The sequence below is a fragment of the Bemisia tabaci genome, chromosome 2, assembly GCF_918797505.1.
Source record: "Bemisia tabaci chromosome 2, PGI_BMITA_v3".
Classification (NCBI taxonomy): domain Eukaryota; kingdom Metazoa; phylum Arthropoda; class Insecta; order Hemiptera; family Aleyrodidae; genus Bemisia; species Bemisia tabaci.
In genome coordinates this window covers 19326653-19353944 of record NC_092794.1, presented here as the reverse complement: position 1 = coordinate 19353944, position 27292 = coordinate 19326653, and the positions used below count along the sequence as shown (strand labels likewise).

Here is a 27292-nt window from a genome sequence, read left to right as displayed (position 1 = left end):
ACTCCGAGATTGTGATACGAAGTATTAATGAAACATTAACCATTTTTTCCATTTAGTAAAATATAGTCCATGACCTCTCCTAATCGCCTTAAACCTAACTACAAAAAGACATCTGTCCCCAAGGTAAAATATACCCTATAAAAGCAACCATACAAAAAAAAAAAAAAATCGCATCAAAACTTGCTTTCTCGATCTGCGATAAGAAACCGTAAACCAAAATATTATTAATATAAATAATAATTAATCAGGTTCATACATATACCTCCTTCACCTACCCTGCAAATCACTTTTTCTAAACAGCTATTAAATCCGCTTTCTTTTGAGGACGAATACAAAAGTGTCTTCGTGGACTTCTTGAGAGAACTCTGCATGTACTATATTACGTAAGTAAAAACAATTATGAGCATCAAGGTTCCTGTTTTAATCCGTATTTCATTACTTCTTGAGAGCGTCAGAAAAAGTGCAAAAAACATTTTAGCGCGACCACCTCACGCAACGAAATAATGCTCGTTCATTTCTGGGACTCCCTGTACTCCTCCTCCGGCCATCGATCTATCGTTCTATCTTGGTCGTCTTAACTCGCCGTTAAGCCCTTATTTCTAATTAAATCAGACCGAGGTGACCTCCTCCCCCTCCCCTCAACCCCGCCCTGCCCCTATGCGCGCTGCAACATCCAACATTGCCTGTATCTGTCGTGGCCCGGATTCCTGGAAAAAATACAACCGCGATACCATTTGATTCTACGCGATTACTACTGTGTCTGCGTGCGTACTTTCCTTGTACAGGGTCATCCTGAAAAAAGCTCTCAAACAATTTACTTCTGTGGAAAGTTTAATGAAAGGCTGGATATTTAAGGGCACACTGAAAAAAAGTTCGGCCGTATGTACCGAAACTTATGTACCCAACTAAAGCGCTGTCTCCACTTGTCAAAATGGCATCAAAATGGAAGCTCAAAGTGAATCAATTTCAACTTTAAGTGGCTCAAAGTCGGGGCTTGATGCGATTGATGAGTGTTGCAACTCAAAATAGAGCGGCGTGACTCTTTTTTGATCAACAATCGCGAACAGTTCACTTTGAGCTTCCATTTTGACGCCATTTTGACGAGTGGACACAGGGCTTAATTCGGTTCGTCAAACTAAATTTTTCGGTTCGTGTAACCGAGCTCCTGCGGTAAAGTGAACTGACGAACTAAGTTTGGTCATATATGCCGGACGTTTGGTTTCACGAACCGAAAGTTCAGTTTGACAAACCAAATATTTGGGATGATATGGAACACCAAACAATCGGTTCACATGACCGATTTTTTTTTTTCAGTGTGTGCGCATTAAATCACTGGATAAATCCCGTGGTTTTTTCTCAAAAAAACCACGCGAACCACTATAGAACAAATAACATTTTTTTTTGCGATTTTTCGTTTTTAATTATTTTCTTAATTTTGGTGTTTGTTGTGTATATAATGGTTTATTTGACATTTGAGTCTTTAATTAAATGTTTTGATTTAGATAATCAAACTAATAAATCAAACCGCTCTCAAGCGGTTGACTTTCTTGAACTATATATTTGAGGATGGCAAAAATAATTTATTTCCATTTTTTTCCCCGTTTTTGAACCTCAAGAACTGTAACAGCGGACGACGGCATTATCTCCTTCTTTTGGGGCCCGGGCTTCTTAGAGTATGAATCACGATGGATAACAGCTACCATCAGTATTCCCGTGTTGCATTTGATGATGTCGTCATTTTCGTTTATACATTTTTCGACTTTTAGGACAAATAGAGAACTTTTTCGGTAAAAGGGCTTATGTGCGATGCTGCTGAGATTGTGCAATTTTTATAGCGTTTGCGGCAGATGAAATTCATTCTCAGTCGACTTGCACCCTTACAGTAGTGAGGAAAAAATCGGAGCAGATTCAGGGAAAAATTCATAGCAGAACTGTTAGATAAGTTACTGACAACTGGAGAACCACGTAGCACAATCTTAGTAGCATTGAAAGTTTCATACGCCCTTTTACCGAAAAATGCCTCAATTTTCAGCTTTGAAAATCTGTGCATATCTGTGCTGTGCACCCGTAGTATAAGGAGAGGACTTCATCTACACGGAAAAAAAAGAAATTTCGGTTCAGGTGCCTGAAATTTGATTTCGAGGACCGAAAACTTCAGTTGCCTGAACCTGAACCGAGGAACTCCGGTGTTCAACATAAATCGAAATTCCGTTTCTCAGCGGGCGCCCTGTATACACGTTTCGTTGCGTGTGTGCCTTGGAGTTGTACAAGGTCCGCGCCAGCTTTTTCGCATTTCTCGACTTTTTATGTGCCACCCTGCTTCGCGATCCGACTCGGACCCGCGCCGAACATTCCCCGTTGAAATTGCAAGAATTCGCCCGATAACTCCGCGAAGGAAATGCCCCTTTTCTTCGGACAACGATTGAAAGGCGCTGTCCCCTCACTAACACGGCATTACAGGGAGAAAGAAAAAGGAAATAAATCCCAAGGTAGGGACAAAACATCGGATTCAGATGCTGCGCTTATAAAGGGAGTCGCCAAGAAGGAATTCACTCGATTTTTTCTCCATTCATAGCTCAACGAGCCATTTCGATCCATCGATTTTCGATCAGTCGATTATTTTCATATTTTAAGGTGATCCCTCTTAGGAAGTAAAGAAACATCGATATATCGCACAAATTTTGATAAAATCAGAGGTTTTCTTTCTTTCTCCGTAAAAACAGAGAAACAAGAGTGTAGAGGCGTACTTCAGCAGTCTATTGGTGAAAAATCTCTTCCGAAAACTCTAAATTAAAGCCATATAAGACTTAGCGCGAGAAATTCCAGTTAGAGTGGGCTAATCGAATGCAAAATTGTGCGTTTAGTTTCATTTGGCTTTAATTTTTAATTTTTTGAAGATATTTTTCACCAGTAGACTACTGATGTAAGCATACTCCAACACGGTTGCTTCTCTGTTTTTACAAAGAAAGAAAAGCAAAACTCGTAATTTAGCAAAATTTGTTCGATTTATCGATGTTCGTTTACTTAGGAGGGATGACCTTAAGATGCGATTTCAATGCTGAAAGAAAAGCAAGTTTCAGCTTACAGGGCATACTTTACACTAAAATTCTCTGCTCACCCCGAAATTTTTCGTTCCCAAAATTCGTAATTTTCTTTTATGGGTCCTAAACACGAGGGTCCAATATTCACGCCAATTCTGACTCTCGTGAAAAATTTGCACTGGTCTACCGTGCTAAGAAAGAACGCCGTATGAACCATCAAGCGCTGCCAAATTTCCTTCGAAAAACAACGCATTTTCAGGAAAATTTGTGAATATTTCTCCTCCGATTTTTTGGAAGGTTTTTGTTCGAAATTTAATCTGAAAAATCTGAAACCTATAATGAAAAATATTCATAACTTTCTTCGAAAATTCTATATTTTCTGAGAGGAAATTTGGCAACATTCGAATGCTCATACGACGTTTTTCCTTAGCACGGCAGTAGTGCTGACGTCGATGTCTTAATAAATAGTCCGATTCTCAATTGGACTACATTTTGCAATTCGGAACTATAAATTTCTGGCTTAGTTTAGAAACAGCGTATGTGCCATTAGTTTCCCTATGCACATAAGTGTTTTTTCAATGAGCGCCAGAATTTACAGTTCCAAATTGCAAAATGCAGTCCAATTAGTCAGCTGTTCACTTCTAGTATGCCCAGGGCAGCAATAACGGGCAAAGTTCGATCCTACTTTCAAAGTCGAACCGAAGCTTGCGGAAGCTTTCGGAAAGTTCCGAGTTGGTTTTCTCGGGATTCATTGGAGTGCCCATTCAAACAAGCCCTTTCACCGCCGGTGCAACCATCTGCCAGCTTATTTGGTAGGAATTACGTAATATTAAGGTTGCCGAATTGAGAAAGGCCACTGAACTTTCGCAACTTTCGCAGCACATCATTCGCTGTAAGAAAGTGAAAGATTCAAAATGAAAAGAAAAAAAAAACTAGCGATGATGTCGGATACATTTTTCTCAATATTGTCACAACGAAAGTAATGGAGTCAAATGAAAATAAATGTATTAGAAATATTTTAAAGGTCTTTGCATGTACATTCGTTCTTGACTAATGCTGTAGAAAAAGCAAGTGAGCATTCCTATAGAATTCGGTTCTTCTGAAAGGGACTTCAAAGGCAACTACGATGGACGAGGGGAAAAGGGAGGCGAGTGAAAAGCTGGAAGGAAACCGCAGATAGAGGACGGAGTCGATGACATCCGCTTTTCATTTACATTTGGACCTTTTTCTGTCGAACGGAACTATGTGCATTATGATGAGAGCCCTGTTATGTATCCTTATGGGACTTGGGGCTCATGTCTAACTGCACATAGTTCCGTTTGACAGAAATACGTCCATTTGCGACCGTCCAGAGTGCAGTTGCCAAAAGTTGCGGACTCCAAGTTTTACCTACGATTATTTTACAATCATAGCCTCTGACATCAGTGGCAATATCGGAAACTGAGGTATAGAAACGGGACATCCCCCGGTAAGGAGGCGTGAATTATCGAAGATCGATATTTACCCATTTGAGGCTATGGTATAGAATCGATTAGTGAAGAGTTCGATGCGAACACCCTGTTTATCGATACTTTTCCGTAGGTTTAAATGGCAGATTAATCGATTTCTTGCAGAGCATGCCACGCCGCGCCACTGCACCCCATCGAGAGAAAAATAAAGGGAGAAGGAGCTGCATAAAATAAGCTATTCGGGAAATCCATTGAATATGGGGTGCTCCCCTTTAAAACCTCCCCTCCGATTCTTTTGGGATGAAACTTTATTGCTTCACGACAAGGATCTACTTATCTGCCGTACTAAGGAAAAACACCGTATGAGCTCTAGAATGTTGCTAAATTTTCTCTTAGAAAAGATTTATTTTTCGAGGAAATTATAGGTATTTTTCCTTGGTTTTTCAGAAACTTTGAATCAAAATAAGAACAGAAATCTCTAGATAATCGGAATGAGAATATTTACAAATTTCCACGAAAACTCGTAGTTTTTCAAATTAAATTTGGCAACATCTGAAGGTTCATACAGGATTCTTCCATAACGCGACAGTAATCCTGACTGCGTCATTCCACAACTTAATCCCCCCAACGAACGTAGTAAACTTTATATAAGTCAAATTCGTGTTGATACTCAGAGAGATCGATTGCCGTTTTTCGAAGAATTATTAGCTTCCTGTAATTATTGAGACACTTCTGTGGACGATAGACACATAGCATAGGGAGCATTTTTTCATTAATCTCGGCTTAGTTTCATGATTTAACTTTGGCGTTTGATACGCAGTAATATGGACATGAGGAAATAATCAATACTGGAGGGGTATCTGAAGAGTTTAACATCATGAAATTTTGTAGAATCAGGAAAATCTCGAATTTTAAGCTACAAAACCGCGCAAAATGTATATTTTCCAAAGCAAAAAAATTGCGAAGTTAGATATAATTATTTCTCTCGTTTAGGTAGAATGATACAACAATTTCGACACATTATGGCTCTCCTGCATACTTTACACAATGGAGGCGAATATTGTGGATAACAAGAGGACAAAATCAGGTGTCAACAACATAGAATTCGTTTCGATTATTGATTTCAATAGAATCCATCAAATCAAAGAATTTTCTGTCCCGATTCTGTAGTATATAAGATAATGTACAGGCGCCTGGAGTCGAGTTGCGATGTTTCTACATACACACACCCTAATTCGATAACACACCATAGTTGTTTGTTTGTCCACTTATCTAATCTGCAGTAAGAACTTCAAACCCTTAAGTTGGCATCCCTGTTTCGGAGAAAGACAAAAAGGAATAAAACTAATCCGAGATCTTGGTCGAAAAGTCTCAGGATCTAACAGTGCCAGTGCAAAACTTTCAAGACTGTTTGCCCACGTCGGGCTACGGGCAGTTGCTGAACTATCAAGCATGGTGGACTAATCTCTGCCGAAATATCTGAATTCCGCATGTAACTAAATTAATTTGAGGGCACTATTTGGCAACGATGGGCAGGGACGATCCGGGCCATTTGTTGGGCGGCCAGGCGCCGCGAACTTCCACGGTTCCGACTCGAAGTTGGAGGATTAGTAGCCGCGACCGACCCGACTTGACCCGAAAACGGTGGCAAAAGCATTCCAAAGTTGGGAAACTTGCTCGCAACTTCAAGTGCCTCGAGTTTCTGACCGACCATCGGTTGACATTCACCTGTGGCGTTGCCGACAAGAAGATCACGGGACCTTTTGAATGCACTTTAAAAAATAAAAAAAATTCCATCTGCATTATGAGTTTTCATGAAGCATGAGGTAAATAATTAAGGGCTGCTAACACAGGGTGTCGTGAAACGTAAGAAAAAAATGAAAGATTGGGAATTTCAGTGAAATATTTCATGAAATTTCACGAGGCGATGAAATATTTCATACTTTACGGGGGCTAGATTATGCAACCCGCAATCAAACACAAATAAATAGAAGAAGGTCACACTTATTACATTTTGCGAAACATGAGAAGGAATCTGTATTTTTCAATATCGTTCAAAAGTTCCTAAAGTTTCATGGAATATTTCACGTGTAATTTCAAGATTTCATTTTTCGTGAAATTTTGCCACCCTGTGCTAACATGTGGGGATGTGCATATAAAATTAGGAGAGACACGGAAGAATAACTTGCACGGTTACCTTTGAGCTCGAGCAGGGAGTATGGATACAACTATTCGTGTTCCAGTGCTGTGCGTGTTGCAAAGATAAGGATTTGAAGGCGCACCTGTTTTCGATGCGTCCAGGGCTCAATTGAGAATCATTATAACTAAAACTCATAGACAAAACAATGAACAAAGGATCGATAAACAGTCTATTCGCAACGAACACCTTAATAATCGATTCTTTGTCATAGCTTTAAATGGAGAAATATCGATAATCGATCATTCACGCCTCGCCACTGATTCAATCTCTTTCTTCGTGCAAATGGCTAGGAGCATCCAATTTCCTATTGACGTTGTCATTTGGTTACTGCGCGTACCCCACGATTTAACGCTGAAGAAGAGCAAACCTCAAAATGAGCGGGCAGGGTTGCCCGCTCACACGCTGACACGCTAACACGTACAGGGTTGTACGTGTACATTCCAAAGAGGTTATCAATTAGTTTTGAAAATTAGCGAGCAATAAAATTGCACTTTGGAGCTTTCGACCCATCCCCAAATTGTCGACCAGCGCAGGTTGAAGAAGTTCAGAGAGCTTACCATCCTTTTCTTTCACTTTCACAAGTCACGAATCTTCCTCACAGCCGTCCCGTCTCCCTCTAGTTTCATCGCAGAAAGGATAAGAACATTTGTGAGTGAATGATTTAAATGATGTGCGTGTTGAGTTAACATAACCCCACTTACAGGAAAGGGATAGTGTTCTTGCTTATTTTCATTTCGCACCAAAATTGCGTCTTGTACTTTTCACGCGCGAAGGAATATGATCTCGAGAAGGATGGATTTACGAATACAGGTATCTTTAAGCTAGTACTCAGTGCGCTAATGTTTTCCCGGATCTTTGTGCTCACGCCAGTGGCGATTCTTAAAAGTTGGAAACACTCTTTTACCTCCATTTAAAAATATGCTAAACAATCGATTCTTCGTGAGGCGGCTTGCCTCACCTAATTTCAATATTTTTAATGTGTTTAAATGGAAGAAGAACAGTGTTGCCAACTTTCCAAATCGCAACTGGCTCACGCGGAGATGGTGCAGATCAATTTCAGCAATAAAATTACATACGCGGCTAATTTATCACTTTTTCGCCGGTGTTCATCGTTACGTATTCCACAAGTGCATACTTGTACAAAAAAGTCAATTTATCGGTTAATTTTGCAACCTTGGAATGGAGTTGCTTCCTTAGTGTAGGAAAGGACGATTTATATCAACCTATAAATCAATGTAGAACGTCTGACTTACCACGTATGAACGAAAAGCATAGGTACGTCAGAATTACACTCACCTGCGGAAAAAAAGAAAGAAAAGAGCTGTTAGTTCAACGATAATTGGTAAAAACAGATAGAAACATTATCCGCAAAAAGGTAACGGAATATAGTAAGGACATTATTCGCAGAGTAGTAAACTGACATGAAAAATACCTTGATACGAGTGACTTCAACTGAGAAAAATGTTTGTGCTCTTGTAATACTTTCGATTCGTATAGGAAGTAAAACACACGTAAAATTAACAACGTAAACTTTGCGTAGAATTCGGAACGGTTTGGATTGCATTTGTCACCGAAAATTTTGGAAAAGACGGGAAACCTATGAATTAATCGATCACATCAAGTAAAAGGGGACCGACATATAATATTATGAAGTATAAAAATTGGAGCACAAAGTGCGAAACGTGAGATTATTGTTTTTGGTTGGTTTTTCTTTTGGTTACATTGACGAAATCTCCAGGTTGAAAAGTCGCGACAATTCGCAAGACGCAACCTCTGAGAGACAGTTAGAGAAACAAGAGTACAGTAGTTTAGCCAACATTTTTCTTCATCCCGAGATGTCTCAGAGTGACCAATAGTTTCGGTTAATTTATACAAAAATTAGGTTGATCAACCAAGTCCTTTGGATTGATCTGACCAAAAAAATGTGCCTCAAAGTGGCACGAAGTGATTATAAACTTGGAAATGTTAAACTGTGAGGGCTGCAGATACCAAGTGTTCCACTTCATATATTAACCGTACGTCACGTTAATTTTTCTATCAGCGTGCATTTACTAGCGATATGTGACTTCCGAAAAACCGAAAAATAAGTCAAACATAATTATTATGTTACTGTTTCTATCAATGTGCGTCTGCTACGCGATAATGTGACTTTTGAAAAACAGACAAATAAGTGAAACATATATTCCAATTATTCTGCTCAAGAAATCGGCAACAGAGGCGTGAGTATTAAGTTACGGCGTTGGCTGGGCGATTGGATCTGTAATTGGCATTTCATTAAACATGTAACATGATGTCGAGCCCAAACAACCTTAAAACAGAGCCCTGCTAATGCGGAAAATGCATAAAAGCAGGAGCCTCACGGCTTGCCCGTTCATAAGATGTCACGGAGTGCAATCACGAGAAATTGATCTTAATGTCTCATCCGCACACACTACTTGCCTGATTGCGCCATTAATTGAGCACTGCTGCCAATTTCTCCACGAGGTATTTACACCGAATAAGAAAGACCAATCAGCACGCGATTGATATGGCTCAATAATGTCTCCAGCGAGCCGAATTGATAGACAAAGCTATAGACAAAGAAGACAAAAGGGGTTTGCTGTAGACTGATTATTAAAAATGGTAGACAAAGCTATAGAGTAAGAAGACAAAAAAGCTATGGAGAGGTCTTATTGGTGGAAGCGAGTGGTTTTAATGGACAAAGGAAGTAGGTAATAGACTAACTAACGGCAACCCACGAGAGACCCGACAGTTTGTCTATCATTCCCACCCTTTGTCTATAGGAACCACCCATTTCAACCAATAGGATCGCTCCATACTCCCTATGTCTCCTTTGTCTACAGCTTTGTCTATCAATTTCAACAATCGGACCGCAGGGATCCAATTGGTAGAAGTGGGTGATTGCGATGGACAAAGGAGGTAAGTAATAGACTAATACAATAGACCCTATTCTTGGTGCATCATTTTCTCCCTTAATCTATAGGAACCACACATTTCAACCAATAGGATCGCTCCATATTCCCCATGCTTTCTTTGTCGATCGCTTTGTCGATCGATTTCAATTATCAGCCCGCAGCTCCTCAAAAAGTCTGATGTTAGAGTCACATTCGGCGTTCAATGGCTTATTATAATTTTAGAACTTACATTACTTTTTACGAGAGACATACTGGGGACGGGAATCAATTTTCTAGAAAGGGGTAACATTTTCGGAGCTTTAGAAATTAATCAACTATTCAGATGAAGCCTGGCAACAGAGTGCTTAATGAGGGCGCGATATTTTGCTCGTGTTCGATTTACGAAGTAAAGGCTCCTTGCTCCACGGCCGAGTCATAAAAAATAAACGTTTCGGTGGCCAGAGGGATGGGAGGTGGCGGGGGGGGGGGGGGGGGACCGATCCCGCCTCGGAAAATTGAGACGTTTGGAAAGCAATAAAGGATAGGCTTTACGTGATCGAAGGCAAATCTTATTGATGTAATAATATATCGGCTGGTATCAGATAGGAGCTAAGAAACGGTGATGCCAAACTTCGTGCGAAAATTTTTATTTCAAGTGGTAAATTCAACATTTGGTAGCCCTGCTAGGCTACTCAGCAAAGGCATACGACTACAGCTTACGCTCATACTTTAAGTTCCATAAGTGCTTCGAGAGGGAATCTTCTGAACCAATAATCAATTAAACTAAAGTCGCGGTAGGAAGGAAATTAAATATTATTTTCAGAGACGAGAGACGGATTGCTCGGTCTCGAATCATACGAAATTCCTAAAAAAATTGTTCCTTCAGATGCATACTCTGACTGATCGCAGAATAGAAGTATTCCGGGACAAAAAGCAGCCACGCAATGGTTGCCCATCCCTTTGAGGTGTTCTTGGGATGGATAACCTTCTACTGAAACGGAAATTGTTAAACTGTGGATAAAATGAAACATTACCAACGCGCACCATTAGTGAAACTCCAGGAGGCCCTGGAAAACTCAAAATTTTAATTTTTCGAGGGGATTTTTAACCCCTAGCACCTTTTTTCCCCGGGAGAAATCATGATCTCGCAGTAAAAAAGTTTTTTGATTTCCCCATTTTCAGAGTTTTTCAGATCTGTACCGACTTTGCACTGAAAAAAAAACTCCGGCCGTGGGAGCCGTACTTACGGGTTACGTAGACATACCGTCCGTGTTCCGGGCTCAGAGCCCGAAAGTTTCGAGCGTAACAACCGGAGCGGTCGAAGCTACAGCTCCGGCACCCGGAACTTTCGGCTTCTGAGCCCGGAACGAACGGTGCGTCTACATAGCCCGTAACTTTTGTTTCAGTGTGATTTTTATTCTCATTCCCTTCAGGCCCCTTAGTCTGATATCGCAAAAAGCGACAACACCACCTTAACGCTACAATGCGGCGAAAAACCGACGCTGCCAACTTGTGCGATTCTGTGCTCCGTTCGGGGAGCTTAAAAAACGAAAAACTCGAGAACTGTGGCGGCCACGGGCGGAGCATTAAAAATTAACAAGGATGCTCGGCGCTCGTCTGGGCGGCTCGTAAAAGACGGGAGTTTTTAAGCCGCGCAATTAACCATTGATTGGCCCATTGTTTGTTTCTGCCCGAATAATTGACCGTAACTCCCGAAGTCCCAATCGGGGGGATTCGCACCCGTGCCCACTTCCCCCCCCCCCCCCCCCCCACGAGCGCACCTTTTAGCGGCTCCAGGCGACGCGACGTAGCGCGAGCGCTTTTAATTGAGCCGTTAAGGACACGCCTTCGCGCTTCCAACGGCGAAGTGTCGAGTGTTGTGCTTTGCGATATATCGATTGATCTGCTGTTTGAACTTATGAGAAAGGATCGATAAACAGGGTGGTCGTAACGAAAACCTTAATAATCGATTCTTAACCGTAGCTTCAAATGGGAAAATATCGATAGTCGATATCCACGCTTCGCCCCTGGCTTCCAACCGAACCGGGTTTTTAATTTAACGAGCTGAATGTTGCAGTCGACTACACTGTGCTTCCGGTTGCGTCGAAAAATTGTAAGGCGCCTGTGGGTCTTCGAACGAAAAGCAAGAGATTCGAGTTTTGGTCACCGAACACCGTATGCCGTATGCCGGCTTTTAATGCTACCAGGCCACATAAGATGTTGCAGGGTACTTAACTACACTTTCTGTTTATATGCAGCTTGCTGCTATGTTAACAAATAAGCGGAAACATAATAAGCCAATCAGCGGAACCCTAGGCAAAGAATTTCAATGTGCCTGCCTTTGCGAGACACTCTACCAGTGCACTGTTAAAATCGAGTGAAATTCTGCGCTGAAGTCTATACAGCGCCCTAAAATTCCGAGTGATAAGAATACGGATCAAAATCTATTCTATTTGCGGAATGATGTGCACTATTAAAAAGCAGAATCTGCTCTGTTTCCTGAGTGTCATACGCTTTAAGGGTGCTATTTTTTTAATTTTTGTAAAAATCCCTAATAATTGAAGGTATACTAGATGGTTGAAACGACATAATTTTAAATAGTTTTCAGGCAAAATTTGTTTTTCACAATGTCATACCCATTCTGGAAAGCGATGAAAGGTGACTTGACAAATTTCTGACACTTTCGTCACTCAAAATAGTATGAACTTGTGTGTGCGTGTGTTCTTCTCAAATACGTATCTTCTGTATGCAACAGACCCGTTTCGAATCGACACGATTATCCGGAATGTTAGAACGATTGGTTCTTTTCGATGGTGCTTTCCGGCGGGAAGCCCTTATCGCGAGAGTGCGAAGCTGCACGGTAGAAATTGGCTGAAGCTGAAGATTATAATGTCGTTGGGGCGATTACCGGAACGAGCCCTCACAGCCCCCCATTTGAGTGTCCCCGGTAAGACCAGTGTGCCTTTAACCGACTAGGCGACTCCATTACCAGTCACCGTCGGCGTCGTCTCAGGGGCCATTCCGCCGGTCGTCAGCAACAAGTCGCCCCTTTTTAACCTGATGCGTTGCAGAATTTACCGAAAAACCTTCGGAAGTCAGGGAGCCTCCCAGGGATTTCGATGCAGATTTGACGAGGGTGTCGCGCCCGCAATGAGCGTGGAAATTGCGCGGTCGACCGTTGCTAGCTCGCTGTTATGACCCCGTGTCCCGTGTCTCGATCGCCGATCAGGTCGTTTTTGTCACCCGCCGACAGTGATGCCAGAATGAGCTGGATTTGCTTTTATTTTCCTGTCGACTTCCGGGTCAACTATTGTGTTTTTCCGTTAAGTCAATCCCCGCCCAAAGGTCCGCAGCACGGTGGAACTAGAGTCCTTTTATACTGAGAGTCAAGACATCACCCCCTCATGGAGTCACAAACGGGAATAAAAATTACAGAAATTGAACATTTTTCGTAATTTTTGATCGGCCCATTCTCAAATTCCTTTCTCCGTTCCTTCTCTCATTCCGTTTGTTCCTTGCCGAACCTGTAATTCGCTGGTCCATTCCAGATTATAATCTTTGCAATCGGTGAAAAAGTAATCTCCATTCCCGTTTGTGACACAGTGAAGGCTTAAAATACGGGAACCAATCAGAAATGGATTCACATTGTCTTGACTCTCAGTTTAAAGGGACTCTAGGTGGAACGAGCCTTTCAGAGAGTTCGGACGTGAAATTTTCGACTGAAATTGCAAATTTTGATGTTCATTTTGTCATATTTTAAAAATGGGGTACTTCTTGAGGTAAATTTTACGTAGAATCAATGAAACTATTTTTAAAACTTCTATGCTTCGCATTAACACCAAGATTTTTTCAATTTTCACATTTCGTACGACTTCTCCCATCAATTCGTTTCCTAGCGCGCAGTTTAGTTGGCTGGAATTTTTTTTAAAAATAATATGAATGGTTAACCAAAAAAAGCCATTCTGGATAAGGAACTATCATTCTTGGCCTATTTTAGAGACAACATACATGCCATTGGTTTCCTTATGCAGGTACGTGATTTTATAGGAGATCCAGAGATAGTGGTTCCTTATTGCAAAATGTAATCCAATTTAAGTAGCCTAATTTCTTCTCACGTTTAACTTTCTTAAAATTTTGAAGATATGGCAACTTTCATCCTAATAGCTTGACTTTATTTCTCTTTACCGAGAACTTAGAACACCCAGCGAGAGGAGACTATTTTCGATTCAGCTGATGAGTTTTCCTTCAGTCGCTCGGTCGAGCTCTTTGCTGCGATGAACAAAGTACATCAGTGGCCGAGAAATAATCGGAATCACGTATCCCAGATCGTAACATAACTCAGGATCTGTTGCGGATTAGGTGCAAAACGGCTATTGGCTACTTCGGAAGTGGTGGTCTGCCAAAGCCCCACCGCCGCAACCGTTGAACGTCTCGTCCGTACGATCGGTGCCTCACAGGAATGATCTTCTCTGTTTCCACTCGAAATCTGCACCTCGAGGCGCAGGCAAAGCATATTCTTATTCACCCAATTTGAAATCAGTTGAGTACAAATATAGCTAAAAATATTATTTAAAGTCTTCATTATAAAAATTGTACAAGCTCGGTTAAAAATTTCCGTGTCTGGTGATACTCAGTGTTACTTCTCTTGTGTCAGATCAACCCAAATGACTCGTTTTTCCGCCATTATCGATGCAAATTTCAGGAAAATAGGCTCTTCAAGTTAATTTCAGCCAAACGCATGGATTAACTCGACCCCTCCTTCCCCTCTCTCATGATCAGGCACGCATTATAGGGTTCTTTCAGAAATTCTACTTTACCCTCCATATCTGACATTATTACGGACCATAGCATAAGAAAACTAGCGGCGTGGCGTGGCGTATGGCGTGGAGTGGCGTATGGCGTGGAGTTTGGCGTGGAGTATGGCGTGGCGTGGCGTATGGCGTGGCGTAGCGTATGGCGTGGCGTGGCGTATGGCGTGGCGTATGGCGTGGCGTGGCGTATGGCGTGGAGTATGGCGAGGCATGGCGTATGGGGTGGCGTGGCGTATGGCGTGACGTGGTGTAGCGTATGGCGTGGCGTGGCGTATGGCGTGGCGTAGCGTATGGCGTGGCGTGGCGTATAGCGTGGCGTATGGCGTGGTGTGGCGTATGGCGTGGCGTGGCGTATGGCGTGGCGTATGGCGTGGAGTATGGCGTGGCATGGCGTATGGGGTGGCGTGGCGTATGGCGTGACGTGGTGTAGCGTATGGCGTGGCGTAGCGTATGGCGTGGTGTGGAGTATGGCGTTGAGTATGGCGTATGGCGTGACGTATGACGTGGCGTATGGCGTGGCGTATGACGTGGCGTATGACGTGGCGTATGGCGTGGCGTATGGCGTGGCGTGGCGTATGGCGTGGCGTGGCGTATGGCGTATGGCGTATGGCGTGGCGTGGCGTGGTGTATGGCGTGGCGTATGGCGTGGCGTAGCGTATGGCGTGGTGTGGCGTATGGCGTATGGGTGGCGTATGGCGTGGAGTATGGCGTGGCGTGGCGTGGTGTGGAGTATGGCGTTGAGTATGGCGTATGGCGTGGCGTATGGCGTGGCGTATGGCGTGGCGTATGACGTGGCGTATGGCGTGGCGTATGGCGTGGCGTGGCGTATGGCGTGGCGTGGCGTATGGCGTATGGCGTGGCGTGGTGTATGGCGTGGCGTATGGCGTGGCGTAGCGTATGGCGTGGTGTGGCGTATGGGGTGGCGTATGGCGCGGCGTATGGCGTGGAGTATGGCGTGGCGTGGCGTGGCGTGGCGTATGGCGTGGCGTGGCATATGACGTGGCGTGGCGTATGGCGTTGCTTGGCGTGGCGTATGGCGTGGCGTGGCGTATGGCGTGGCGTGGCGTACGACGTGGCGTGGCATATGGCGTTGCTTGGCGTGGCGTATGGCGTGGCGTGGCGTATGGCGTGGAGTTTGGCGTGGAGTATGGCGTGGCGTGGCGTATGGCGTGGCGTGGCGTATGGCGTGGCGTAGCGTATGGCGTGGTGTGGTGTATGGCGTTGAGTATGGCGTGGCGTGGCGTGGCGTGCAGCACGCCACATCACGCCACGCCAAAGCACGCCGCGTGCTTTGCGATCTATCGAATGATCTGCCATTTGAACTTAAAGAAAAAGATCGATAAACAGGGTATTCGCAACGAACACCTTCATAATCGATTCTTTACAGTAGCTTCAAACGAAAAAATATCGATAGTCGATCATTCACGCCTCGCCACTGAAAAGAAGGTACGAAAGAAGAAAAATGAGACGAAAAATAAGCATTTCTTTTCCTTCTAATTTATCTCCTTTTTAAGGGTTAAAAAAATTACACATGAAGGCAAGTCAAAAGTTAGTGTTTGAGAAAAAATGTTCTTGATGAGCACGGCGCAGGTCGCACACGGATACTGATGAGGGAGGAGTCGGCGAAACGCGATCGCGGCAAACCCTTCTGATCGGACTCCCCTAGAGCGCCGAGAATTTCCACATTAGCATCCAAATGTCCTAATTGATAACCACTTCGCGACCAACTTCGAGCGAGGAAAGTGGGCGCACATGGGAAATGGCGAAGGTGGAAAACAAAATCCATGCAAAATTCACGACTGCCCAGTACATTATCGTGCGAAATATTAGAGCAAGTGCATGAATATCAAAGTCTTCGGTGAAATATGAGAAAAATATGCGTCAATATTGCACAGCTTGGGCTATCACTCCCATGAGACCCCGTTGTCAGATTCGGAGATTAAATTCGGTTTTGTAAACGTTTCAACCTTGCTGAGCCGGACGAATTGAGCCACATTTATGTGGATGCAGTAAACAGAGTCTACACATGGACGAGGAAAGGAAAAGGAAACTTTGAATACCACCAGAGTATTAGAGAGATTTTTAGTTCAATTCATAAAATCATCTCGCCTTGTAATTCGATTCCAATTTTGGGTGCTGACGAAAACCCTTACCCCCTCCCCCGGAAAATTATTTCTTTTTACAATATCTGACAACAGCGCCATCTGAAATCCATTACGCAAAACGATGCGTCCCGGCCCGGTAAATCCACCATGATACCCCCTCTCCCCCAGGAGCGAAGCCTGAATACTCGACTATTTTTCCATTCGAAGATATAGTAAAGAATCGATTATTAAAGTATACCCCAATAATCAATTCTTTTCCATGGGATTAAATGACATATTAATCGATTCATCGCAAACCGCACGGCACGCCACAGCACTATACCCCCATGTGAGAGCATAGATTTGTTTCTTCATCTCGCAGTCCACTCTTCCCTCAGGAATGACTCTGAGGTCCGATCCACTCCTCGGCGGGAGGGAGGGGGTGCGACGGGGCGGTGTCAAAGAGAGAGGTACCCGCCGCCATGTGCCACCCCTTCACGATCTCGCGGGTGGCGCTGGGTTTGATCGGAACGATTAGCACGCGATGTTCGTCCAGAACTTTTCGATCTTTATCGATCGAGGTTCGGCGAGGAAGCGTGGGAGGGGGTGTTAATTAATCTATACGTGATTACAGCACATTAAAACTTTGTTTCTTTGATTTACATCCTCTAAGCCGCCCCCCTCCCCATCGCCAACCCGCCCTCAGCGCAACTCTACAGCAGATAAGCGCCTGGAAGTCTTGGGATAGAGAGGCAGTCAAGAGAGTAAATATCATCTCGATATGGGCGATCATAAACAGAGAGTCTTAGTTTATCGCTCGGGGATGTTTTTCGACTAATTAGAGTAACCTCTGCTACAAGGAACTTTTATAAAATACGTGTGTGCGCTGGATTATTCTCCATGCGAATAGGTGTTTTTTGTAGATGAGCCAATTATTCGTGAAGACATTGACGCAAACTGCATATAAGACTTTGAAATTTTGAATATTTTCTGCGGAAAGCCCCCCGCACTCATATTTTGCCCCCATCCTTTGAAGTGCCTGAATCCGCCTGTTTTTAAGTGTCCGGAAATAATTGTTGTTTAGCACCAAAAGCTTCATTGTGGACCAATTTCATCATCTACCGTGCACTATTTTGTGTCTCTTGAATATTTTCATTTTCTCGAGTTAGCGAGTTGGTCCGTTTTCGTACTCATTGATTTAATTATCGATCCGATAATTTCTAGCCTAATTTTTTACTTCCCTCGCTACACTGAAAAAAAAATTCGGTCTCATGAACCGGACGTTCGATGTTCCATAACATCTCGGCTATTCGGTTTGTCCAACTAAATTTCCGGTTCATGTAACAAAACATTCAATTCACACGACCAAACTTTTTCGTGAGTTCACTTTATTGTTGAAGTTCGCTTACACGAACCGAAATCTCGGTATGACGAGCCAAGAATTCGGTTGGACGAGCCAAAAATTCGGTTTGACGAGCCAAAAATTCGGTTTGACGAGCCAAAAATTCGGTTTGACAAACAAAAAATTTGGTTTGACGAATCGAAAAGTTGGTTTGACGAACCAAAAATTTGTTTTGACAAACCGAATTAGTTGGGATATGAAACACCGACCTTTTGAGTCACACAACCGAACATTTTTTTGATCGGTTTGTTTTTTTGCCCTCCGTTTTTTCGAGCATCTCGCCTAAATGTAAGACTGCCGCCCGTAAAAACCTGGCGGCAATTGAAGAGAGGTTGCTCCATCTGGGCGGGAAGCTGGCTAATTCCCGACTTATCATTTGCTCTCGGCTGGAGGTTCTCCTAATGGATGCTATAACGTCCCTCTTCGGCGTCTGCGTCCCCAAAGACGGCCCGTCTCACCGACTCAAGTTCCATTACCGGCTAGTTTTTCTTTGTCGCCGCGGACCAGGCCTCTCCGGTTTACATTATCTTTTCTGATTGTCCGATTAATTTGAAACCAAGTGCTTCAATTTTCCTCGCTCTGATGCCGCGTCGTACCCAACATTTTGTAAAAAGAGGTTTTATCCTGATTTACCCCGATTCATCCCTCGGGGCTCGTGACAGCTTTTCAGAGCCGAAACTATACGGAAAAAAGAGTTCGGTCGTATGAACCGAAGCTCGGTGTTCCATTTCATCCCAACTAATTCGGTTCGTCAAACTGAACTTTCGGTTCGTTAAACCGAACTTGTGCGGTGAAGTGAACTGACAAACAAAGTTCGGTCATACGAACTGACAATTCAGTTTGACAAACTGAACAGTTGGGATGATATGGCACCGGACGTTCTGTTCGTATGGCCGAATTTTTTTCATTCCAGTGAGGCACTTCCAAGTTCCGAGGAATGTTTAAAGAATTCTCATTGGTAAAGTCGAGGACATCCGAGGTGAAGATTGATGCTGTCATCACAAGCAGCGGACAAATACAAAAAAAAAAGAAGAAGATAAAACTGCTGGAAAATTGATGTGAATCAATGAACAACCCCCAGCGCCAAACGTAAGACATTTTCATACCGAAACCCGAAGAAAAATGGATTGCTGATTTAACATCGAAATCGTTAAAAAATATGTCCGACATGTTTCAAATGTATATTTTACAATAGTGGAAAGCTAATTAAACCACAAGTGTGATTAAATTTCATTTTTTTTTTGGTAAAATCTACATTGAAACAACATTGATAAATCTGCAACTTCATTTTTTCCGTGTAAAATAAGAATCCTTTCAAAATGTTTCGAGGTTACTTCGCAAATGTTCGTCACTTGCAGTTATTTAACCGAGTGGCTTTGAAAATGTTTGGTAAAGCTTTTCGGGACAAAGAACGTATTGTCATAGGCGAATTTGATCGCAATGGAATGCCAAGAGAAAATAACTGCGCGGCGCGTGTATCACGGAAAGACAGGGCTCCTTCATTTTTTTGCTTATGCAACTCGGCTACCTTCAGAGTAGGTATAGTTGTATCCAGGAGATTACCGTAGGTATTCGTACTTCGCGCCGTCTTGTGTTTGTCGAAGGAGCAGCAAAGCAACCGAAAACTATGAGACTATGAAAGTAACAATTAGCAAAAATAGAAATACGCTATTTTCTTACCTATGAGTTGAATTTTGGAAAAGTTCACGGGCCTATCGTTTAATACGAGCAACTTTAATGCGGAAATATAAATATTGATACTTAATTTGCCTAGCCTGTACATTGGTTCATTTTAAGATGGGTTGCGAAAATAGGATGGTTCCATTGGCAACACTGCTCGGGGAGGCTGAGTAAGACAGACCTGCCGCCGCTCATGATTGCAGTTGTTACTAACTTTGAGACTTGGAGTCTCCACGAACAGCGCGGCATGGAATTTGAAGGGCGCCGGCTTCTCTTTGAGATAACCTCGTAAAACACTCAAATGAATTTGATGCATTAACCGCGAGACCCCTAATGGCCGTATAAAAGCGTCCGGCAACTTTCAACCCCATTGTCAAACCACGCGCATTGCGTACCGGCCCGCGCTGGAAAATTCAACTGTTTCTGGCTCCATTCGGCGCCTCGGTTCGCAACTTCAGACCGCACGGAGAGAACTCACCGGATGACGCTACATGACCGGAAAATCAACTACAGGTATGATAATTTTCACTTATTTCCATTATATTTATCATTTTCCTCCTTTTTCACTTGTTGGAATATTTTCTCCCACAGGTTAGTTTGCTCATTCTTTCACTTATTTTAAATTTATTGAATTAACTTTTTACGAAAGAACAATTTACGAATCAATGAGATATTTCAAATAAAATAACAATGTTAGGTGAATTTCTTCAATATATTACGTAGATTGAGCGACGCCTGGTGAAAATGGCAAGACAATGCGCGAGTTTCATTTGCTGCAAAAAAGAGGACACTTTAAAGAACTTAAATACGTTGTCATGAATGTTGACATATAACCTTTGAAATTTTGTTGCCGACGTTAATTCACCTTCCAGAAAGGCATTGGTTTGAATTTCGGCATTGATTCTGGGATGCCCAAATCTTTATGATCCAATCAACTTCATGATTGGACCGCAATGAGCAGAAAGGAACCAAACCACATCAGCTACTGCCAAAAATTGGGCGATTTAATTTTTTACATGAAAACGGTAGTGCGGATTTTTGAGCAAAATTTCCAAGAATTTTCTTAATAGCACGGAGAAAATTCCTTAAAATTTTCAAAGCATCTGAAAAAACGCTCTCTTTTAAAAAATGAAAATACCCCGTTAAAGTTGGCAATAGCTGATGTGGTTCGGCTCCTTTCTGCTAAAAGCGGACCAATTCTGCTTCAATTGAATCGATTATTTTCCAAATCACATTTCTCTATTTTGGTGGTAAAGGATTTGTTACTTCTTGGTTTTCTTTGGTATAATCAACCAAGTCTGCTTTTAGAATAGCCTTCTAAAAGCACATACATTTTTGGAATTCGAAGATTGTCAACAAAGCGAATAAAACGGTTTCTCTTGTTTTTCTCGCATTCGCAATTTTGGCGCTTACGTGATATGGTAAATAATTGGTCCAATTATAACTCTACTTTATAGTGCATGGGTTTTTCTATGGGAAATGCGTGGTTTAACCTCACGAAGCGGCAATGCATCCTGTCAAAGTTATTAAAAGCGAGACTCCAGTGTTCGGGAGGGATGAGGATAGGACCGGGACCGGAGTCGAGCACACTGGAGGAAATACGATTACGTTCCCTCTGCGGCTCCAGAAATTCAGTTCCGCATTCAGTTCCAGTTCGGTGCGAGGGAATTTCGATGGCGCGCGGAAAAAGTTGGCGCTTGTCGATGGAAGCTCATAAGTTTTGATGGAGACAACCCGATCAAGCTCGTCGCCCGTCCAACGACCGCTGACTGATCCGCTGTCGAATCGCTTTTCCCCCGCCGACGTCACCGAATCGTGCAGACAATTTCACTACGATCATGAAACAGGGGTCAATAATATTTTCAGGAAACTAAATCACATGGGCACAGAGCTGCCTTTCATCCCCAGAGAATTAGCCCCCTCTCATCGCCATCATATTTTATTTGTCATATTTATGTACTAATTTAGAGGCTAGACAAACAGGGTCACGACCCTAGTCAGAGGGTAGAAGAAGAAGAAGAAAAAGAAACTAAATCCAGCTCCACTGACGAAGGGGGCCTAATCCACAGCTATGAAATGTGAGAAAAGATCAATTCCTTATACCTTCCGTCCAAAGTATCACAAGCGCCATGCGGCGTTACGAAATTTCCGCCGCCATTTTATTTTTTATAGAGAAATTGTTCCACAAAGTTGTCCGAAAATTTCACTGAATTTTTTCTGTGCTGCCGATAAAATTCAGTAAAATTTCCCAATAGAGCCAACCGCAACAATTTTTCTGTAAAAAAATAAAATAGCGGCGGAATTTTCGAGACGTCGCATGGCGCTTGTGCTACTTGGGCCGAAAGAGGAAAAATTGAGAACAGAAAAAGAAATGCACACCACTGAAACAAATTTCAGGTCGATAACTTCTGGGAGAAGATTTTTGTTAAGCCTATTGGAAATCTCTTTACAAAGACAGGGAGTCTTCTTAAAATAACAGAAATATCGTTTGAAACCAAGAGATTGCCTGGTGACTTAACAAGAATTCTTGTGCGGCACACAAGAAAAAACGTCTCCTGGATCCAGAGTCCAGACTCCCAGACTCTTAAAAATTTGGCACGAAAAAATACTCTCCATTCAATCAGATTTTTGCTTGAATCAAAAGGAAATCCGCTTAAATTAAGAGACTTGGGTCTCGATTTAAGTAAATATCCGATTGAAACAAGAGTACTTTTCTTCGTCGAATTTTTGTAAGAGTCTGGACTCTGAATCCACGAGACTTTTTTTCCAGTCAAGTCAATGATCCATCAAAATTAAATTTCTCGCCTTTAAAGGTAGAAAAAAGGCAGGGCTCGTCACCTTCCGGCCAATTTATCACAAACGCCATGCGACGTTTCAAAATTTCCGCCCCGACATTCTATTTTTTTAAAGAGAAATAGTTGGCCAAATCTTTTTGAAAATTTCACCGAATTTCATCAGGAGCACAAAGAAAAATCAGTGAATTTTTCGGACAGCTTCGTCGAACAATTTTTCTGTGAGAAAAAAAATGGCGGCGGAAATTTTGAAACGTTCCATGGCGCTTGTGATACTTTAGCCGGAAGGTGACGAGCTATTAAATAGAAGCAAACGGTGAAACGTTGGAGAGGCAACAAGGCGAGATCGTCTCATGAGAATCTCCGAGAGGAACAAAGTTGAATTTTCGTTCCGCTATGAGACAACCACACGAAGGCCTGAGAGGAGACTCGTCTGGGGCATTAGGTTGTCATTTCAGAGCCGTAAAAGGTCGAAACATTGTAACGTAATAGCTCGACAATGAATAAATTGCCCCGGCTGCCCGGCCCGGCTCTTGCGTTGGACAGCTCCTCCGCGCGCCACTCCGATTCCCGGATTCGAGGACAGGACCAATCGTCAGCACTGCCATGTGCGTTGCGTGGGTGGCATGGAGCGGCAGAGGATGCAACAAGCGCGTCCTTTTCATCCGAAATGCGGGAAAGCATTTAACAGCGATGCCAACGGTGGCGTCTCTTGAAGGAAGGAGAGTGAGCCAGTTGCGCTGGTTGCACGTTTTGATGATTTGGCCGTATTTCTGCTAAAAGCTTATGGTTACTTACGTATGATTACTAGAGTGTTACGTGATAACAGCTGGGGTCAGGTCGCCACTCATTTTTTACTTGTTTTTGTGTTTTTGCGGCTGAAAATGAGCTGGTAGCAGCTCGAAACGTCCTGCCTTTTAGTGTTTCAATACTTTTAGCCTTTTTTACCATATTTTAATTAAACTCCTTCTTTATTCGTATGATTACTTAGAGTTACTTTTTTTCGGTCAGATCAGTCAGAACTCGGTTGATCGACCAAATTTTTGGTGGAATCGACCTCTGGCGCAAACTCTACGACATCTGCGGATGAATAGAGGGTCCTGCTGAACTGATGTGCCCTTCTTCCTCTCGATGTCATTCAGAGGTTGCGACTTGCAAGTGGCTGGCGCAAAGTTGATCGAGTCAATGTATAAGGCTGGACAAAATTTGAAAACCTTAAAAGCTCATAACTTCGTTAATACAAGCTTTGAGGTTCTGGAAGTGGTTTCATTGGTTTCCTCGTTAAATTTTCTGCCAGCAGCACCCTTTTAATTTAAAATGTACAAAATAAACATCAAAATTTGTGTTTTAGTCACAAATATCAACAATGCGATTCGGATCTGGACTGACGGCTCGCACCTGATTTTATCGAGGTTGTAAATTTTGAACTGATGTTTTGTCTTGTGACTCAAAGAAAAACAAACCAAAAATGTTAACGCACGTTTAGCATACTCGTGTTTACTTCCTACATCAGCTCAACATGTCGGTAAATTTTTCTAACTGTGTAGTTCCTACGTCCAATATTAAGAGGATAACGCCCTTTCAAAAACACTATGTGTAACGTTTTTTCCGTATGGTATGGTGGTATGGCAATGATTTCTTCTACATATGATTATCAATTCAAGATGCATATATTTGTACTGTTCCTCCGCTTAAAACATAATGAAACCGGATGGAAGAGATAATAATTGTATGCACCAATTGCACCACCACCACGGTGGATGACATCATACTCAGAGTGTTTTGAAGGGTCACATATTCGTTACTGTGTGACATAGAGAGTTAGTGTTTGTAAATATTTTATTTCTTTTCTGGTCATCTATAAACGGAAATCATCAAAACTTGATTTGTGACTGGCACAACTGAGCAAGGAGAAATGACGACTTTCAAAGCTCCTTAGGACAAACAACGTACGAAAATTCGAACGTTGCCAGTTCTCTAATGATAAAAACAGCATTTCCTTACGGGGTCACCACAAAATATATTTGAAAGATGAAATTCCCTGACATTTTCCTGATTTCCCTGACACATTTTGGTGGGTTTCCCTGAGATGTTGCATGTGTGAGGAATTTACGATTTGACTGTAGATTCTAATGTAAAAGTTCGCGAGAAACACGATGGTGCCACTGGTTTTCTCTGAAATCAACTCCCAAGCCCAAAAGAAGCTCTCAAGTTGAGGCCAAAATGGAGAGGATATCCCACGTTATACTGAGAGTCCACCTCTACATCAAGACGAACTCTCCATGCAAAGATAGGGAGCAAATACATTAGCAGGGTTGCCGTGTTTTCAGTTTTGGAGTCCCCAAATAAAGTGGCAGCCCTGGCAATGTATTTGCTCCCTTTCTTTGCATGGAGAGTTTGTCTTGATGTAGACGTGGACTCTCAGGGCAGGGTGAGATATCCCCTCCATTTTGGCCTCAACTTGAGAGCTTTTTTTGAGCTTGGAGTTGATTACAGAGAAAACCAGTAGCACCATCGTGTTTCTCGCGAACTTTAACGTAAGAATCAATAGTCAAATCGCAAATTCCTCACACATGCAACATCTCCACTCTCTAAAATAAATATTTTTGGGTAAAATTTGTCAACGTCCGAGAGTTCATACGACGTTTCTTCCTTAGCAGAGCAGGCTTGGCGTCCGACTTCGAGTCGAGTCTGGTCGAGTCGAGTCGTCACCGTGAAATAAATGCTCTACAGTGTAACGAGCGGAGAAGCGAACAAGCCCGCGCAAAGGCTCGCCCATGCAGCCGTGGCTTCCGATTCCATCCTGTGTTTATGACCGTGGCCTAACCCCGAGGAGCCCAAGCGGGATACTAAATATGTGCATTCTTTATTTTTTACGATTGGAGCCAATTGAATTAGGTATGCGCTTCCCGGGGACGGCACCGAGCCGCGCATTTTGCGATAAATCGATTCATCTGCCATTCAAACCTATGGGAAAGGATCGATTTCCACGAAGACCTTGATAATCGATTCTGTATCGTAGGTTTAATGGGCAAATATCGACAGTCGATTATTTACGGCTCGCCACTGCGCATGTCATGACTTCTGCTCCTACTTCGCACAATGTCCAGGATGCCAAATTTACAACTAGACTTGTGAGAAATTAGACTACATTCAGCAGTTAGGAACTACAATTTCTGGCTCGTTAGAAGCAACACATGTGCCATTAGTTTTCATATGCATGTAGGTGTTTTTATGTATGAACCAAAAATTGTATTTTCTTATAAATAATGATAAAACAAGGCCAAAAAAACAAGGAAAGTTCATTTAATTAAGACTGTGATCGCTAAAATTTGAAGTACGTACGGACAAGGTAACAATGAGAGTAAGGATAATATACGGACAAAATAAAGGACGTAAGGAAAGTTTGAGTTGTCTAATTTTAGCGATTCCAGTCTTAATTGTAGTTCCTTATTGAAAAATGCTCTGCAATTAAACAGCGCAGCACACGATCTATCATCAAAATTCCATGCGCATGTAGTTCCGTTTGACAGAATGTGAAATTCCGCTTTCCCACTCGCACATAGTTCTGTTCGGCAGAAATACGTCCGAACATACCGAGGACGAGTCTCGACTGTGCTTATGGCCGTACTTTTGATATGGTCGGTGGTGCGGTTTGGACTCATCGATGTATGTTGCACCTCCATGTGAAAAGCCCTGCATAGACGAACAAATTCCGAACCAATTCCGATCGTTCAAAGTAAGATCAGAACGGAGTTGCCACCATTCATAATTCCCTGCACACAGGAAACATTTCTGTCAATGTTTTCATTTTAAAATTAAGCAAATTAATGAGTGTTAAGACTGATAACTCCCGTACACTTTGATGTGTTACTTGGTCTCGGGAATGTTGATCGTCCATCGAGACCTTAGGGCCCCAAGCCAATATTGAAGCAAGAAAACTGCAGAACGGAGACTCACCATTGACGACGAGAAGAGCCGTTTCGCTGAGCCTCCGGTTGGCGATGTTCTCGGCGACGCAGGTGTAGTTGCCCGCGTCCTGGAGGTGCACCTGGGTGATGGTGAGGCGGCCCTCGTCGGCGGTGACGCTTACGCCGTCCGCCTCCAGGGGGAGGTTGTTCTTGAGCCACGTCACCTGTGGAGCCGGCACTCCGTCCGGTGCCTGGCATATCATCGTCACCGTCCGCCCGGCCTCCACCGTCTGCGAGATCGGCGACTCCTCAAAGTGCTTCTTCAGATCTGCAACAAAAACCGAGACGAACGTCAAAAAAACATCCATGAAACTTCAAGAATGGAAAAAAAGAAGCGCGTCTGACTCTAGGTCAATAGATCCCGGGTTCGAATCCCGGTAGTGGCGTCACGAACTGACGAGTGGATCCACTGAAATAGATGCACCTGGAACGAGGGCCTACACTGCCGTGCTAAGGAAGAAGGCTGTCGAGAGTTGCCAAATTTCCCCGAGAAAAAGACGTAGTTTTTGAAGAAAGTTATGCATATTCTCCGTGGAAATTTACAGATATTTTAGATTAAATTACGAGCGAAATCTCCTGAAAAATTTGAGGAGATATGATTCACAAATTTTCCTGAAAATTGTGATTTTTCGAAGGAAATTTGGCAACGCCTGATGGCTCATACGGCGTTCTTCCTTAGCACGGCAGTACAACCCCCGGAATACGTGACGCTCCCCTTGAGCCTCCTCCAAAGGAAGAAAAATCACCCATAAACCTGAGTTTTTCCCCTCATTTTTTCATTTATGGAAAAAATCAAATAGAGACGAAAATGAAGGAAGAGAAAAAACAAGTGATCCGTACGTTTTTTTACATAATAAAATTCAAAGATAAGAGAAGAAGAATGAAACAAAAGAGAAAGTACCAAAAACTATACAATGAAATGGCACGGGAAAGTAAACAATTAAAAAAAATCAATTTAAAAAAAATAAT

General features: G+C 42.8%; 1 protein-coding gene across 1 annotated transcript in view; it reads right to left on the bottom strand.

Moving 5' to 3' along the window:
- unc-5 overlaps positions 1-26588 on the bottom strand; it is a 204358-nt gene extending 177770 nt beyond the window's left edge. The window contains 1 exon segment of the mRNA XM_072296078.1: positions 26313-26588. Within this exon segment, the coding sequence (XP_072152179.1) occupies positions 26313-26526 (214 nt within the window). The 5' untranslated portion in view covers positions 26527-26588.
- Positions 26589-27292: the final 704 nt, after the last annotated feature.